Source organism: Phycodurus eques, chromosome 19, assembly GCF_024500275.1.
Source record: "Phycodurus eques isolate BA_2022a chromosome 19, UOR_Pequ_1.1, whole genome shotgun sequence".
Classification (NCBI taxonomy): domain Eukaryota; kingdom Metazoa; phylum Chordata; class Actinopteri; order Syngnathiformes; family Syngnathidae; genus Phycodurus; species Phycodurus eques.
In genome coordinates this window covers 14,339,633-14,358,411 of record NC_084543.1, presented here as the reverse complement: position 1 = coordinate 14,358,411, position 18,779 = coordinate 14,339,633, and the positions used below count along the sequence as shown (strand labels likewise).

The following is an 18,779-nucleotide window of genomic DNA, read 5'->3' as shown; positions in this document are numbered from 1 at the left end:
AAATACAAAATATTAAATACACAATATTATAATAACAATTTTCCAGAAAAAAATTATACCAATACACACTATACACTGCAAAAATGCTAAATTTGAAATTAATTTATCTTATTTCACTATCTCTGCACTTAATTTAAGACAGTTTGGACTTTTTTTCTCAATTTTAACCAAGACAAAAAGATGTGTTTTAAGGTACAAGAATTTAAGAATCTTCAGTCTTCAATTCATACTAGTTCCATTGGCAGATTTGTTACACTTAGTTTAGGGACAAAATGCCTTGTTTTTCGAATTTGTTTACTTGTTTTAATAAGATCTTTTTTCATTTTCAGTGCAAACATGGCAGACATACATGATGCACTGAAAATACAATTTTTATTTCATTTCAGTCATACAAAACTATTACAATTAAAAAAAAATCTTTCACTTTACCATGAAACACATGGGGCGCTGCCAGGGATTTGATACCCTTGTAAAAAAGATTTCGCCCCACCACTTCAACTGATAAATGCTCAATTAAAAAGCCCCTGTCAGTCAGTCTCTCACATTTGTCATTACTTTTCTCCTCCTTCTTATAACTATAGTCCAACAATGTGTTTAAATAATAAAAAAAAGCAAATTCAATTCATTTGCCAAAAGTGACTTTAGGAGGATTATAGGCTCTGTAACATCATGCAACATAATTTGAATGTACCCATCCATGCAAACAACTAGCAGCTGTGTGATTTGTCTCCATTTTTCAGTCAGTTGCAGTTACTTACTGTGCAATATGCAGTCAGCAGATATACTGTACAAGACCTTTGGTTTTCATCTTTATGTTTTGTTTTACCATTTGAAAAAGGGAAGCAGTACAAAGATACAACTTTACACCATATCTTAAAAAAGTGCTGTGTGGTGCACTGTTATGAGAACATTCTGTGAAGCTGTGCCTTTAAAGTTGGACCAAACTGACACACAATATGTCAGGATATCACAGGAGCACTTAGTATGCCTCACTTTAGTCAGCTAGAAATATTATTTGTATTCTTATTATTATTAAATTTTTTTTTGACTTTCCACGTTAATTATTCCGTAGGAAGGACCAGCTTCAGTCAGAGAAAAAGATCATGCGAAGAGAAAGAAGATTATACACAGGAATTTATGAGAAACTGATGACATTGACCTGCTCCTTCACAACTGGTGGTACAGGGCCATCTCTTTAGCTAAGAATGTGATATCACATATGTCATTCTCTTTATTATATAAAACTCTCAATCTTAAAGACAAGATACTGGATATAATTAAATATGTATCTATCCAATCCAGTGAAATCTAAGGCCGCAATCAAATTGACACAACTGCACTTGTATATGATAGCAAACATACCATAACGGTGTAAGTTGTCAATCAAATGGTGGATTGTCAGTATGAGGATGCGCAGATGCAACCTTGTCTGAGTTTGCAAGTTCTTAATTAAAGACAAACTAGAACTTAAGATCAATAACCACACAATTTTTGATCAACCAGGCACAAAGAGCTGTGATTAGAGTCATGCACACCGTGTTGCATTTCATGTGTGTGTGTGTCAGCCACGAGGCCTCAGTACTCACCCAGAAATACATCATCATATCAGATGAGAGAGGACGGAAGACCGAAGGATGAATGACTTGCAAAGAAAGAGGTGAGGCCAGGGCTCTTCTTTTATTTTCTGTTTCTCTCTCTTGGTCCAACTTTGTCTATCCTGTCTTGCAGTTTTCGTCTTACTTCCTCAGTCCCTTCACGTTTTCCCCCCGTCTCAGGGATATAATTTTTGGCAGCGCCGTCTGCTGACAACCAGTTAATTGCCCCTGTGTTTGTGGATATGTAGCCAAGTTATAAAGTCCCTTTTATGTGTCCCGCTGCCCCTGAAGACAGTCGGTCTCCCGTTCCCGCTGACAGTGTTCGCCTCTCAGAGTTGCTGCAGAAAACCTCAAGCTGCTTCCTCTTCACTAAAAACTCAGCCTCTTCTTCTTTGCCAAAGGGGGAAGGAAAGAGAAAAAAAAACAATGTGGAGAGAGGCAAAAAAGGGGAAAGTGCTCTCAGGCGTTGCTACTGTATCCCCGCTTTACCTCCCTTCTATCTTGTCTTCACAACTTTCCAACCTCTTCTCCTATCAATTTTTTCCCCTCTACTTTTTCTTTTTACCTGCCTCCTCCCTCTGCTTCCTATTATCGTCCAGAGCAGCTTCGGTTCGGCAGCAGTGTTTTACGAGGGAGGCGCGTTTGAGACTTTCTTCTGTAGTGTTCCCAGGTGAAGACAGCGGGAGATACTGGGGGTTCGGAAAAGCCGGCGCTAACCACACTGAGCGATAGCGCGGAATGTTGCAACAGGGAAGAACAAGTGCAGAGGAGATGAGACGGAGAGCGGCTAGATGCAGAGGGGAGAACGTGAACATGAGGGGATGGGAGAGGGAGGAGAGAGACAACATGGTTGGTTTACAGGCTGGACATAACTTGTTGGAAATTGATGTCAAAAGGCAAAAGACTCAAATGTCAAAAGACAACTACTTGGTTTCTGGTGGAAGATAGTAAGCAAAAGTACTGGAAGTATATTTTTATCATCAATATTACTAAATAATGCTACAGACGGCAGTCGACAGATGGATCATTTTCTTCTAATTTGATCAATAATGGTACATACACGGCCCGCTGATTTTCCTTTTGAAAACAAATCAATGTTACTGATATGAGTATTTGAATTATTGGCAGTTGTTATCCATCAAAAGGTTATATTTTTAAGAAAGCAACTATTAAATTAAATTAAATATTCAAGTCATATTTTCAAACTTTTAATGCCAAAATGTCTTTACCGTTAGTTGTCCGAAATGAAGCTTCATGATTTGCAACATGTTTTCTGAAGATGTTAATTACATTTTTGGATATATTGTATAGGATTTTTCGCCAATTGTTTAATATGCCTTTTCTATAAAATAAATAAATAAATAAATAAATAAAATAAAAAAAACTAAAGCAAATGCATCTTAGTGTCTTAAGAATTCTTTCAGAAACAGTACTTGTTTGTCACTCAAGAAGTCTACCAGAATACTGGAGAGATCTTCATTATATTGTTGCAATACATCAGCGGGATCTGTGAGCTGAAGTGCAAGGATGAGGCAGTCATTTTACATTTACACAATAGCAGACAGCAAAATGAGAAAGTGTCAAAGCTATTGCATGTCTTTACCATTATTGTGATCACTATTTTGATCGTATAAAGACAAGAGTGTAATGGGTTTAATGAGAAGTTATGATCATTTATGCGCTTGTATCCGAAGAGTTTGAAGCGCAACGTAAATTGTGTAACACGTGAATTTTATGAAGCTGTTTATGTCTTCACCGTTATGGAAATAAGACCATTTCAATGGGCCACCACCATTTGCTCTGTCAATAAGAATTGCTTTTACTATGAATGCCTACAATTTTACATCATCAATAACATTTAGAAAATTGGACTTTAAGCTTGGCTGTTTTAACATGCTAAAATCGCTACATTAGAGTTTTTTCTTCGTTGTTATTGATCAAATTAATGACAACGACAGATGATTTGATATAATCTATTGGTCCCTGTGCACAGTTATAAACATAAGTATACTATATTAGGCAGTTCTGCTTAATGTAGTGAGTGCATTGAATTTCCTTAAAGTCATACACAAAAGTTTTTCTGATGTTATTTATTAGCAAATTTCCTTGTATTTAGTTTGTTTTTTATTTCTCCAAATACATGTATGCAATGTGCAGTAGCAAGTGCATCTACATGTGAAAGCTGTTAGTTGCAATACAAATCTGTGAGAAAGGCAGGCAAGAGAGAGAGTGGGTGAGTATTGAATATGAGCCTGACTCAGCAATTTTGGCCCCCAAACACCTACCACCAACCCCGACATCACTGTTGCAGTCAATACAACCACTGATTCAAGCTGCCACATGAACTACTTCACTGCCTAAAATACTCCCTTGCACAAACTGTAAATACTGGCAAAAGGGGAATTTTTGAAACACTGTTCAGTGGGAGGCGGCACGGTGGACGACTGGTTAGAGCGTCAGCCTCACAGTTCTGAGGACCCGGATTCAATCCCCGGCCCCGTCTGTGTGGAGTTTGCATGTTCTCCCCGTGCCTGCGTGGGTTTTCTCCGGGCACTCCGGTTTCCTCCCACATCCCAAAAACATGCATTAATTGGAGACTCTAAATTGCCCGTAGGTGTGACTGTGCGTGCGAATGGTTGTTTGTTTCTATGTGCCCTGCGATTGGCTGGCAACCAGTTCAGGGTGTACCCCGCCAGCACGCCCGCGACCCTCGTGAGGAGAAGCGGCTCAGAAAATGGATGGATGGATGTTTAGTGGGATGATGTACATTTTACATCTCAACCAACAACAGAAAACAGCCACATCCACTATGTTGCAATAACACAGCATCAACAAGATGGACACTTTAAACAAAAACAACTTTTTTACATTAAAAACAAGAGCAAAATTCCATTCTTCAAGTTAGGAGAGGTGCCTTAAAAATATGTTTGTGACATATCAAAATACCCCAAGGATAAAGAAAAGTATTACACTTTGCATGCTTCAGTGGCATTGCTACGCCTATTTTAAGGGGACTGAAGCCCCCCTGACAAATCTTCTTCAGCCCCACAAAATGATTTGGTTGTACAGTATGTGGTTAGGCCCAATTTTTTGTGTCTTAGCCGGCGCAAAAATAAATAAATAAATAAAATTAAAATATTTTGTAGTCCCCCCCCAGAAAAAAGCCAGTAATTTAATTTGAAAGAAATTACATTGTATTCAATGTCCAACATTCATGTTCAAACAATATTGCTAGGTGCATTATATGGCTGATTTATGTGATTATTTAAGTGAGGTCAGAAGAATGCTATTGTTGTAAAACAAATAGTTATTCAATTCTCCATCACACTGTTGCCAATGAAAAAAGGTACTGACATCAGCACCAGGCATACAGACAATGACTTGATCCAAAGGCTGATACAGTGCAGCCCTGATGTGCAGCAGTAAGCATATTGAGTCAGCCCTCTGCTCAGTCTAATGCTCTCTTGACTGCTCATCTTAAATTTGCCATTTCACAAATTACTGCAGGTGATTTTCTACGCTGTTGACCTGCTCCTTGATCATTAGCAATTTTGAAATTTGAGACTGGCAGGCACAATATTTTTTCTATTCCCCCGCAAAGTGTGCAATTTTTGGCAACCATAGTTTAAAAAAATAACACAAATAATTATACAAATAAAACTAAAAAAAACTGTTTTGTCTGTTATTTTTACCTGCCTAGATACACAACTTGGCAAAACATGTTTGGTATCCTTCCGTTAAAGACCAAAAATCCATAAGTGTCACAAAAACAACTTGTAAACAATCTTTTGAGGCAACTGTATCAAAGTCCATCCATCCATTTTCTGAGCCGCTTCTCCTCACTAGGGTTGCGGGCCTGCTGGAGTCTATCCCAGCTGTCATCGGGCAGGAGGCGGGGTACACCCTGAACTGGTCGCCAGCCAATCGCAGGGCACATACAAACAAACAACCATTTGCACTCACATTCACACCTACGGGCAATTTAGAGTCTCCAAATAATGCATGTTTTTGGGATGTGGGAGGAAACCGGAGTGCCCGGAGAAAACCCACGCAGGCACGGGGAGAACATGCAAACTCCACACAGGCGGGACCGGGGATTGAACCCGGGGTCCTCAGAACTGTGAGGCTGACGCGCTAACCAGTCGTCCACCGTGCCGCCACTGTATCAAAGTGTTCTACAAAATAAGTGTTTCATCTCCTTCCACAGATATTCAAAAGGATTTACAGTAGATCAGTGTGCAGAAAGGCCACCTCAAAATAATCCAATGTTTCGTTCTTCAACATTCTTGGGTGTTTTTAATCAGGATCCATAAAATGCAGCTGAAACCAAGCTTTCTGACACGAGCCAGCACAATTCAGCCCAGAATGCCTTGATAGTTTTGCAATTTTATTGTACCTTGTACACGTTCAAGACACCCTGTGCTGGATTACAGCAAGGTAGCCCTCTCATCGTAACCGAGCCGCCACATTGTTTCTTGATACGATTCATTTTGCGCCTGTAAACATGATGAACTGATGTGGACTGCCAAAAAGCTCCAGTTGTAACTAATCTGTCTAAAGGACCTTTGTGACTTGACAATAGGCATTTTGGCAAACTTGTGTCACTCACTTTCCAGTTTTTCAGTATCCATTGTGCGTTTTCTCTTTAACAGTTTATAGTTCTACTGATTTATACAACTCATTACCCCCTTTTTCCCCCCAGAAATGATCTCTTAAGCCCGATTCAATGTAGAATTCTTATTTTTCTGTATTCAAGACCAAAATTACAACACCAAATCTTGATCAGCAAGTTATTTAACAACAGAGCTATTTCTAATTTAGTTGTAAAAACTGATCTATTCTTTTCTCCAATGTTGTCCCTCAACACTTTTTAGACGTTTCCCCATCCATCAGTTTGGATCGGTAACTCCTGATGAGATTTGCGTTACCACTAGGGAGTGTAGTTGATATACTGTATAAGCACTTAACAAAAAAAGTCTCTACAAAAGAACCTTTAATCATTTAGTATTTTACCTAAGGCTTCAATATTTTCTATCCAGCTCAAACCGTGTCGCAAGGGCTTGTCTACTCGTCTTCCACTGTTTAACTAGAATGGTGTGCACCCACTTTTGACCCCAAAACAATTTTAAATATTTTTTAATAAGAATATTTTGGTTCAAACACTTGATTCATTAATTGATGTGGTTGATAACACTGTATTGATTTATTTACAACAACAACACACACACAGAGACACACACACAAACTTAAAAACTGTTTGCAAAAGGCCCAAGCTCACTTTCTCCGTGCTTTCCAAGGGTTTTGTCTGTCAGATTTTATTTATTGATTTATGTTTTTTCAGCCTTTGGATTGACTGGCGATCTATACAGGGTGCACCATCCTTTCTTCCTAAATCAGAACAGCTCATCCTTCCCGCCACGACCCAAGTGATAAATGGTATTAATAGATGGCGGTGTGATTATGCCAACGGGGCTCCATCAAGCTAAGGCTTCAATCACTGGATACCATACAACAATATCAACTGCAATGATCAAGCTCCTGCAAATTGCTTGGTTTGTGACAAGCATTTGAGTTCTAAGGTGCCTTAAATGTAGGCGTACCATATTAAGAAGAAAAAAACAATCCTGTCTAAAAAAACAAAACAAAAAAAACTAATTCGTCAAGCTGTTGAAACAAACTCCTTAAGTACTCAATAGATGTTCAGAATGTTGTGGCAAAAACTAAATTGTGAAGATTCTCGGCAATGGTTACACTAACTGAAACACATTAATGCTAATAGTCAACTGCCATTGTATCTTAAAAACCTTATAGTACCATACAATAACAATAAAACAATGCAATTCCCAGATACAGGTCTACTTGTTCCGAGTGGATCTAAAATTTAAATTAGAGGCAGAGCTTTCAGCTTGTCTTCTGTGGAACAATCTTTCTAATTTTGAGGTGGGCAATTTTACTTATTAGTTGAATGCATAACACAACCATTATTCTGCATGATGCCCCAGCGATTTTTTTATTTATTTATTTTTAACGGTGTAAACAACCAAGCAGCAAATAGCCAACTGCTCATAATGGTAATGATGATTATCATCATCAGCAATAACAGCAGTCTTGAAGCAAAATTACCATTAAAAGAGCTGATGCGAGCAGATTATGACCTTGCTCTCTGCTTTGGCGTAATACACCCCAAATCTCTGCAACGCAATGAGAGCTGTGTAAACAAAATGAGACGCTCAGAATCTTGCTGTTAACTTGGAAGATCCAGCTCCAAGACGCTCTACATCAGCAATGTTGTTAGGGATACGAAATAGCCACATTAGTATACAGCAGTCTAAATAAAATATGACCAATGTAAATATTCATTTTTATGATATCAGATGGTTCATTTTAGACATGCACAGGGATAAAAATGAACACTAAATTTCTTTAACTAACATTTCAAAGTCCTACTTTGCAACCTTTGACTTGCAATAAATTTCCAAGCAGAAAGGTATACAATATAATACTCTAAAACACACAAAAGACATCAAGTGTTTTCCCATAAACCTCCGTCAGATGTCTATCATAGGAAATAATGAGACATCTTAATGTTTTACGTTACACAAACAAGCCAACATATATCCTCTGCTGTATCCCAGTATGGGGAGACAACATCAGTATCAATCAACTGTAACGTTTATCAGCAGTTCAATAAAACAGCCTTGCAATCGGCAAGTGACATGGAAGAGATTACAGTCTAATTCAAAGTTAATTGAAAAACCACTAATATTGCATTAGTGTGTTGAAAGGACATCATCCATTATTCTCAGATAAAACAACAACAGTCTTGAAGGCATAGCCACAAACATAGGTAAATGTTTGTTGGGAACACAGCAAGAGGCTGGAAAAAAAAAACTTTTCAGACATTTGAAACTGCTCATGAATGCATTTTCCACAATTTGGTCACCCAAAGACAGCATAAGAGATGTTGTGTAAGTGTATAAAATAGTGGGTGCGTCATTGTGTGTGGAGAAGACAATCAAGTTTTGCGAAGAAAGCCAGCATTTGCCAGACAAAAGATATACAGGACAATACAACTTGATTAGGGGAAAAAGAAGGTAACTAACCAGTCTGGTGACAAGGGGAAGCCCAAAATGCCAGAAGTGTTCGTTGAACAGCCCACTGTATACCACGTTCCCAATCAGAGTGATGTTTCCTGGTTTGCACAGACCACTTCCTGGTTTAGTTTCTGCAATTAAAAAAAGAAATGAATGAAATCCTTTGCCATCATAATGTACTGGGTATAAATTGTTACCTATATTATGCAATCGAGGAAATCTGAATTGTGAGCATTAAAACAAACTAAATTCCCTGGACCCTGCAACCGGTTAATTCAAGTTCCATTATTTTCCTGGGAAATGTTGTTTTAAAGGGGACATGTTATGGAAAATCAACATGAATTGTTCATATACAGACAGTTTGGTCTCTCGAGTGCATGCCCACCCATCAAGTGTGAAATTAAACAACCACATGAATCTTGATATGTAAAATATACTTGAATACTTGAAATGTATTCCTGAAAACGTGACTGTGAGAAAGTTCTTCTGAACGTCCACTCCATTTTTATGTAACAGTAACAATGACCGCGGCCACACCACATTTTGTTGTGCATGACTTGGCAGCTAGGTTGTGCTGGCAATGTGTCTTCATGCACAGATCTGCACATTAGTTGACAATGCAATTCAGCAGCTTGGTCATGAACTACATAAACTACTAGTGAAAATGGTAGTATATCTTTACAGTCCCCCCAATACACACACGCGTGCGCGCACACACACACACACACACACTCTACACTTCCGCAAATAGTGTAGAACTTTCTTGCTTCTCTCCGTCAATCGCTTAGCTCCACCCCTGGTTGGCATTGCAATGAAATCAGTACTCGCTGTGGCCAAGCAGCAGGAATATAAGTCACTTGCTTGTATCAGACTGGACAGCCACCCCCAAAAACAAAACAGAAGGTCTGCAAGAAAAACAAAAAACAAATCAAAAAAAACATGACAAGTATGGTATTTAGACGCCTAATAATTGTTTTATATGTCTTATTTAAAGAATGGATGTTGGTTGACCCCACATAACGAATCATCAGCAAAATGAGATCTGTTTTTACATTCATGTTAATCACGATATCAATCAAACCCAATGTCAACGGACCCAATCAATCTCTGTTAAAGGCCTGTTTGCTATATCCATATCCATCAGACCTGTATATCCATATCCATCAGACCTGTATGTTCACAAATTGCACATATGAATAAATTAGATAATTTAGACCTATTGCTTTGATCATACATTATTGTAGTTCGTCAGACAGTAAATGGTTACAAAAAAAATTCTCATGCTTCTTACGATCTGGAGAGCATATCAGCAGATGAAAAGGAGACTTTCTATAGAGACTGCAGGACCACAGATATTAAATAATGCAATGACACAGGTCACACACAGACAAAACCAAGGGGGAGGGGGGCATTTAAACTAATCAAACAAGAGGCAAATATTGCTTCCTGCATTGACATCAAACCAAACTGCCACGAGGGGAACGCGCTTTAGGGAACTGCACAATTTGTCTCTTCTATGCTGAATACACATTCTGTCCAGACTCTTTTTTACCCTGCTGTGTTGCCGTTTAATATGACACTTATAAATGTTTAAACACAGGTCCTTTTTTCAATACTAATTCTGTGTTTTTCTTTTGGCATATAAATATATAAAAACTGCCCATTTGGGACACTTCTACAGCATAACAAAAACTTATATTGTTGATGGTTGAAAGTTTGTTTCTCCCAAATCATAATAGATAGCATTATCCCATCTTATTTAGGTCAGTACACCGTCAAGCCACATGCATACATAGTATTGTGACACTATCAAGGGATAGGTGAGAGAGATAAATGGAGTAAGATTGCAAGAGTAGAAAAACATAAAAAAACTATTATTTCTATCATACAAATTCATCTGGATGTTTAGGTTATGAGCTGCATGCAAGCACAAGCTCTCACACACATTTAGACCCTCTGTCATCCTCCTATATTCACAAACTCAGCAGTAGTTCACTTCCCAGTATTTATCACTCTCTTTCATCAAAGGACGATAATCAAAATGTAATCCACTGTGAGTGTATGTGTCTAAGCAAAAACTGGAAAGGGAGATTTTGATAAAAAGTATTATTCTTAACGTGATGACAAAAAAAATAGCACAAGTGGTACAAAGAGCGTGAGAAAGAACATGCAACATATCCTGATGGGATTGGAAGCATTTGATTCAGACAGTCATTTTTCTCACCGACAGCTTTGTGCTGATCCATCAAACCATTTTCTTTACCGCTTCTCCTCACTAGGGTCGCGGGCTGCTGGAGCCTATCCCAGCTATTTTCGGGCGGGAGGCGGGGTACACCCTGAACTGGTCACCAGCCAATCGCAGGGCACAGAAACAAACAACCATTCGCACTCACATTCACACCTACGGGCAATTTAGAGTCTTCAATCAACCGACCACACATGTTTTGTTGGGATGTGGGAGGAAACCGGAGTGCCCGGAGAAAACCCACGCAGGCACGGGGAGAACATCCAAACTCCACAGGCGGAGCCGGGATTTGAATCCCTGTACCCAGAATTGTGAGGCAGATCTTGTCAGTCGCCCACCGCGCCGGTCCTTTGTGCTGATGTCAAAATAATTTTATGGATTACGCACATCCATCAGTAATGCAACTGAAAGGTTGGCGTTAACAATAAAAATGAAATACTTTCTCTCCTTCATAAACCACCAGGAGTCATCTTCAATGACATCCATCACAAATCACATTCACCTGGTGTCAGATTTAACTTTACTTTCCTACAATGTCAGATAAAATGCGTTGCTTAAGAAAAGCATAGTAAACCATGGAGTCAAATTATTACATTTAATCATTCATTCATTTCATTTGTATGGCGGTTCAGTGCACAATAATTCAATACATGAATCTGACAATTAGAAGATACTGTATGTTGTGTTGAATATGCAAGTGCATGCAGATTATAAATGTCTCGTGTCAACTGTGGCTTGGAAATTTACTACAGTGAATATAAAAAGTCTACACACCCCGTTATATTGCCAGGTTTTGTGATATAAAAACAAAAAAAAAAGAGACCAAAAGAAATCATTTCAAAACATTTCCCCCCATTAATGTACAACCTGTATAACTCAATTGAAAAACAACATATTTTTGAGAGGGGAAATACAAATAATCAACGGACAACTAATGTGTTTGTTGTCCACACCCTATTATGACTGATGTGACTCATAATTTGCCAATCGCATTCAAATTCATGAATGGGAGTCAGAACACGCCCACCACCATTTAAAGAGCCTTAGTCCCGAACAAAGTTAAGATTTTTTGTTTACTTCATTCTCAATATTATATTCCACATAATGTGTGATTGGATAGAGGGTGTGCTGTCAGTTGCTAACTTCTCTTGCAGCTGCAGTGCCGATTCACCGAGCTACAGGATTAGTCAGGGCTCGTAAACGTGGCCTATGTGACCGAGGGGAGCAACTAAATTATATATTTTTTATTTTATTGTTGAAAGGCCGCAGACACACTTTCTCTCTCTCACGCATGCACACAAAAAACACTGGAAAAAGGGAACTTTGGGGATCAAGGGAAAAAGATTGCCCAGGACCCAATCTCCCAAAGCCCGCAATCCCCTTGTCTGCACGTCGCCATCTAAAACCCATCGAAAAAATATCAAGTATTCTGCCTTTACAAAGATATTCATTTGCAATACGTACTTTATTATTGTGCTTGTAGTTGCAGAAACAGAGTGGAAAACGTAAGTTATTCTCATCATCAAAAAATCAAAAATCCCAATAAAGGCTTCACAGTCCATCAAGCCAAGCAGTGGATTTGTCAGCACTGTTACTAATAACTGCTGATGAAAATTGTAAAGGTCAATAAAAGCCTACGGATGAGCTGCTGTGGTTCCCCATTACCAGCCAGTCATCTGGAGACAAATATGATTAGGACAGCATCTTAGCGCAGTACTGCAGAGATTTACAAAGCACATCCACAGAACCCGCAACCTTGTGAAGATGCTCCATTGCTGTCGAGATTTTGATTAACTCTCAGTTAATTCTTTGGATCCACTCAAAATGACTGTCAGACGTACAGGAAATATTGTCGCATGCCCAAGTAAGAACCGTTTATCACCTCCACCAAATAAGTTCTCATGAAATTGTATGTTATTATGAGCTTGAAGCTTGCTGGTTAGACCAAAATTGTAATTTATTTGCAATGCTCAAATCATGCTCCAACGTCAACACCTAATACCTACTCACCATATCAGGTCTTTGGGAGAATGACAGGTCAAAGAGTCATGTCTTGAGGCCCAGTGTAATACAAGGACCCAAAGAGTCGATAAAAAGCGTGAATGAATGATGGTGATATGTATTTTCAATAACCCTTATCCTGCTCAGGGTTACAGGGCCCTGGAGCGTATCCCAGCTGACTTCTGGCTAAAGGCAGACTACACCCTGGAGTGGACACGAATCAATCCTAGGGTACATGTACTGCAGAGAAAAACAACCTTTCACTGAGACATTTACACCATCACTGAGTGCAAACTGAATCCACCCTGCCTGCACAAGTCAGGTGAGTGTACCACTGCATCATGAGTGACTATTACTGTATTTTCACGACCATAAGGCGCACATAAAAGTCATAAACTTTCGCCTTATGTCTGCAGCGAGTTCCGCTCCGCTTGACTGACTGGGAGCATTTCCTGCAAACACGCTCCTTGTATAGAGGAAAGGCGGACGTGATTGAGGACAACAGACATAAAGGGGGAAGGGTGCGCGTGACAGAGGACGCTAAAGGAACGCCCCCAGTAGGTATATAGCGCCGGTATGTGAATTGTCCAAAACAACATCGGTTTGGCTAAGGACCCCCAAAAATGGTACCTACGAAGAGGCACGCTTACGAAGCACAGTTTAAACTGTAAGCTATCAGTTACGCGGAGGAACATGGGAATCGAGCAGCCGCGAGAGAATTCAAGATCAACGAATCCATGGCTCGCAAGTGGAGGAAGCAGGAAAACGAGCTTCGCCAAGTCCAGAAGACGAAGCTGAGTTTCCGCGGAAACAAGGCGAGGTGGCCCGAGTTGGAAGACCAACTCGAGCAATGGATGAATGATCAAAGAACAGCCGGGAGAAACGTCTCTACATTCACCATTCGACTGAGTGCAATAACTCGGAGCTTTCCATCATTCCGGGAGGCTTGTCGAAGGAACTCCAACCGCTGGACTTCGGTGTAAACAGGGTGTTCAAAGTGAAGTTGCGAGCGGTGTGGGAGCGATGGATGACAGATGGCGAACACAGCTTGACTAAGACTAGGAGGCATCGCCGGGCGAGTTATGCAACAATTTGTGAATGGATTGTGGATGCCTGGGCTAAGGTATCTGCTTGCCCTGTTGTTCGAGCTTTCGTAAAAGCCGGCATCATTTCTGAGGAGCTGCACGGCAACGAGACTGACTCCGACAATGATGAGAGGGAACCTGGCGTGTTTGATGGAGAACTTGGCCAGCTGTTCATTTCGGATACAGAACATGAGGACTTTGATGGATTTGTGGATGAGGATTGATCAAAAAATAACGTCAGTTAAATATTTCAATAAAGTACAACCAAACTCAGTTTTGCTCATGCTTTGTGTTTGTGTTTATGTTTATATTTTATGTTTGGATGAATATTTACTTTTCTGCACCAGTGCAACTTGTCAATACAGAACTAAATCAATGTTTAACACCCTCGTGGATTAGCTTCAAATCATAAAAGGGCCTTGACAAGCCATGTGGATGAAGTAGTATGATTCAATTACACTCACGAACCTTCCCTCCGGTATAAGCATGCACACTTGCACACGCCCACACAGGACGCTGTGAATAGCAGCCTAATAAAACAGCTCTTAATTGGCATACACACCAGTGGAGCGCTCTATGCAGAATGTTTACTTAATATGTGCTGCACTAATAGAAAAAGAAAAAAAAAAAAAGTAATTGGTTATTGAAGGCTGCAGTTCATGTACAGGGATATATGTGAATGATTGCATTACTCATGGATTGCATTAAATATAAATATAAATATATATATATATATATATATATATATATATATATATATATATATATATATATATATATATACAGTACAGTGGAACCTCAATATAACTGACCCCAATATAATGGATATTGGATCAAACGGACCATCAGGCCTGAACAATGTGTCCAAAAATAGTTTCCATTTGTCACTTAAACTGCCATTGATAAAGTCTGTTAGTTCCAGAATTGGCCGCTGTTGTTTATTGGCGCTGTGGCGCAATCAGAATCAGAATCAGATTCATCTTTATTTGCCAAGTATGTCCAAAACACACAAGGAATTTGTCTCCGGTAGTTGGAGCCGCTCTAGTACAACAGACAGTCAATTTACAGAACACTTTGGAGACAAAGACATTGACAAAAAACAATTGTGCAAAAAGATGCAGAGTCCTCTAGCACTTAGAGCAGTTCGAATGACTAATATTGCAATAGTCCGGTGCAATGACCATTGTGCAAAGGGCGCTGAGACTTCAAGGAGTGTATGCGGTTTAAACTGACGAGTAGTGCGATAATCTGGGACAATGTTGGTTGTGAAAATGTTACAGATACTCCTCAATCAGTGTGCAAATGGAGCAGATTCTAATCTGGCATGAGTGGCCAGTATATGCAAATAGTGCAGCATGGCGAGACAACTACAGTGAGTGCATGAGTAATACATAATTGTCCCCACAGAAATGTGACAACGAACTCAGTCAAAAAAAAAAAAAAAAAAAATAAATAATTGCCAGCTTGTTGTAATGGAATTATAGGTTAGGTGTTTAAGAAGTTGATCGCACGAGGGAAGAAGCTGTTGGAATGTCTACTAGTTCTAGTTTGCATTGATCGGTAGCGCCTACCTGAGGGAAGGAGCTGGAAGAGGTGGTGACCGGGGTGCGGAGGGTCCGATAGGATTTTGCACGCCCTTGTCTTAGTTCTGGCAGCGTGCAAGTCCTCAATGGTGGATAGGGGGTACCGACAATCCTTTCAGCAGTTTTGATTGTCCGTTGGAGTCGGAGTTTGTCCTTTTTTGTGGCAACACCAAACCACACTGTGATGGAAGAACACAGGACTGATTCGATGACCGCTGTGTAGAACTGTCTCTGCAGCTCCGGTGGCAGGCCGTGCTTTCTCAGAAGCCGCAGGAAGTACATCCTCTGCTGGGCCTTTTTGAGGACGGAGTTGATGTCCGTCGCCCACTTAAGGTCCTGAGAGATTGTAATTCCCAGGAACTTGTAGGTCTCGACGGTTGACACAGTGCAGCTGGACAACGTGAGGGGCAGCTGTGGCGAAGGATGCCTCCTGAAGTCCACGATCATCTCTACAGTCTTGAGCGTGTTCAGCTCCAGGTTGTGTCGGCCGCACCACAGCTCCAGCCGCTCCGCTTCCTGTCGATATGCAGACTCATCACCGTCCTTGATGAGGCCGATGATAGTGGTGTCATCTGCAAACTTCAGGAGTTTGACAGTCGGGTTGCAGGCAGAGAAAGGGACTGATGTCTTTCCAGGTCAGATACACACAATATGACGAGATCCAGCAAACATAGGAGCTCCTGACTACGTGACGGCCATGTTGAATGAGGCACGGTGGACGACTGGTTAGAGCGTCTGCCTCACAGTTCTGAGGACCGGGGTTCAATCCCCGGCCCCGCCTGTGTGGAGTTTGCATGTTCTCCCCGTGCTTGCGTGGGATTTCTCCGGGCACTCCAGTTTCCTCCCACATCCCAAAAACATGCATGATAGGTTAATTGAAGACTCTAAATTTCCCATAGGTGTGACTGTGAGTGCGAATGATTGTTTGTTTGTATGTGCCCTGCGATTGGCTGGCAACCAGTTCAGGGTTTACCCCGCCTCCTGCCCGATGATAGCTGGGGTAGGCTGCAGCACGCCCACGACCCAACTGAGGAGAAGCGGCTCAGAAAATGGATGGATAGATGGAATTGCCCATAGGTGTGAATGTGAGTGCGAATGGTTGTTTGTTTGTATGTGCCCTGCGATTGGCTGGCAACCAGTTCAGGGAGTGCCCCACCTCCTGCCCGATGATAGCTGGGATAGGCTCCAGCATGCCCGCGACCCTAATGAGGAGAAGTGGCTCAGAAAATGGATGGATATCATATACATACACACATATACACTTCCTGCGCAAGCTGTAAAGAGCCAGAGCCCCGATCCCCACTTTAGGAGCATTGGGGTTTTGTCATCTAATGTATGTCTTATTTGCCTTGGTTCTCTGACCTTGACTATGTTGCACACGTCACCTGATCTTTGATATTTCGACATTCAATTAATACTTTTTATACTGTATATACCATAGTTTTATTTTGCTTTTTATATTGATATTATTTGTATTGTCTTTTGTAGCACCGCGGGCCCTTGAGTACCGTAATTTCAAGCCTCTGTATGTGTTACGCATATAGAATAATTGACAATAAAAGCACCTTGAACCTTATGAAAGAGTTATGAAAGTATAAGTATGTAGAATATAGTCTTGATTTTCTTGCTGAAGTCCCAAAAGGAAAACCTTTTTTTTTTTGGAGAGACATCTCAACGATTACAAAATAACCTACACATTTTAATTTTCTGGCAATTCACCAACAAAGGTCTTCATATTCTTAAAACATTACCTCTCATATTATTCAAGCATGGCAAAGGCAATTTTGTAACAAAATAATGGGTCGACTGCTCCTCTCAGCACAAGAACGGATAACGGTGGCTCTCCCAAACTTTTTGAGAGACATCTAAAATAAGCTCCATGTGCCTGTAATATGCACATTGCACAGACCACATTGTGAGAAGGCCTGCAACAACCTGGTCCACTCTCTTGTTCTGCTTTGACTGAGAAAGAATCTTCCTTCACTGGCCTGAGGCCATCAAGAGATGGTAACAGCTACATTATGTGGGAGTGCTGCTGCATCCACTGTAGAAGAACAAGTGTGAAGATTTTTCTCAAAGAGTACTTAGCATCAGTACAATCTCCTGACCTTGATTCACTTTCCTACAGTTTAGCTTCAGGCCTTCAACTCACCTGGCTCTTTGCGATTAAACTTTTGCTTCTTCCCTTGATGCTATCTTGCTTCGCTTTTCTTGGGACTTTTCTACCTTGGCACTTCTTTTCTCCCGAGCTTAACATTTCAATTCTTCTCCCATCTCTGCCTTTCATCTGTTACACTTTTATGGTATTATTTTTTCAATCCATTGTCCCTCCCATGTGCTCTCGTCATTACAATAGTTTTTCCTTATTTTCCATTTTTGATACATATTTGATACCATTACATCCTTGATCCTCCTCCTTCACTTTTCTTGCCTTGCATCTTGTGTGTCTTGGTCTTTCATCTTGTGAAACCTCTACCTGCACCCTTTTTTTCCCATCCAGCATTCTTCTTAACTTTTATTTTTGCACTATTTTTGTTTTATTTCCTCTCAGAACTTAATCTTTGAATTGAACATTATCGATTGTCTATCTTGTTCACCCACCTTGCCTTTTTAACAATCTATTCCATTTGGGGGCGGGACGGTGGACGACTGGTTAGAGCGTCTGTCTCACAGTTCTGAGGACCGGGGTTCAGTCCCCGGCCCCACCTGTGTGGGTTTTCTCCGGGCACTCTGGTTTCCTCCCACATCCCAAAAACATACATGGTAGGTTAATTGAAGTCTCTAAATTGCCCCTAGGTGTGAATGTGAGTGCGAATGGTTGTTTGTTTATGTGTGCCCTGCGATTGGCTGGCAACCAGTTCAGGGTGTCCCCCACCTCCTGCTCGATGATAGCTGGGATAGGCTCCAGCACCCCCACGACCACTCTCACTCTGAGGATAAGTGGCTCAGTAAATAGATGGATGGAATTCCATTTGGTTATGCATTTACTTTCATGCTATGTGTTTCATGACACTGCAAGATTTCATGGCGTCATACAATAAAGCACTTATCAAGCATCCAACCAGATTGCGCAGATTTTAGTTCGAAAAAGTATTTTTCTCTGTTCCACATTGTCCCTTGTCTTTTTCCACCATCCTCTCTTTTTCCTTGGCTCTCCACCAGAGAGATCTGGTTAG

At 40.5% G+C, this 18,779-nt stretch overlaps 1 protein-coding gene across 2 annotated transcripts in view; it reads right to left on the bottom strand.

Moving 5' to 3' along the window:
• The window catches only part of rbfox3a (RNA binding fox-1 homolog 3a), a 330,465-nt gene that overhangs the window by 218,549 nt on the left and 93,137 nt on the right, over positions 1-18,779 (bottom strand). For both annotated transcript variants that reach the window (XM_061705693.1, XM_061705694.1), the window contains exon 2: positions 8,699-8,820. In XM_061705693.1, the coding sequence (XP_061561677.1) occupies positions 8,699-8,820 (122 nt within the window). The remainder of the gene's footprint in view (positions 1-8,698; positions 8,821-18,779) is intronic.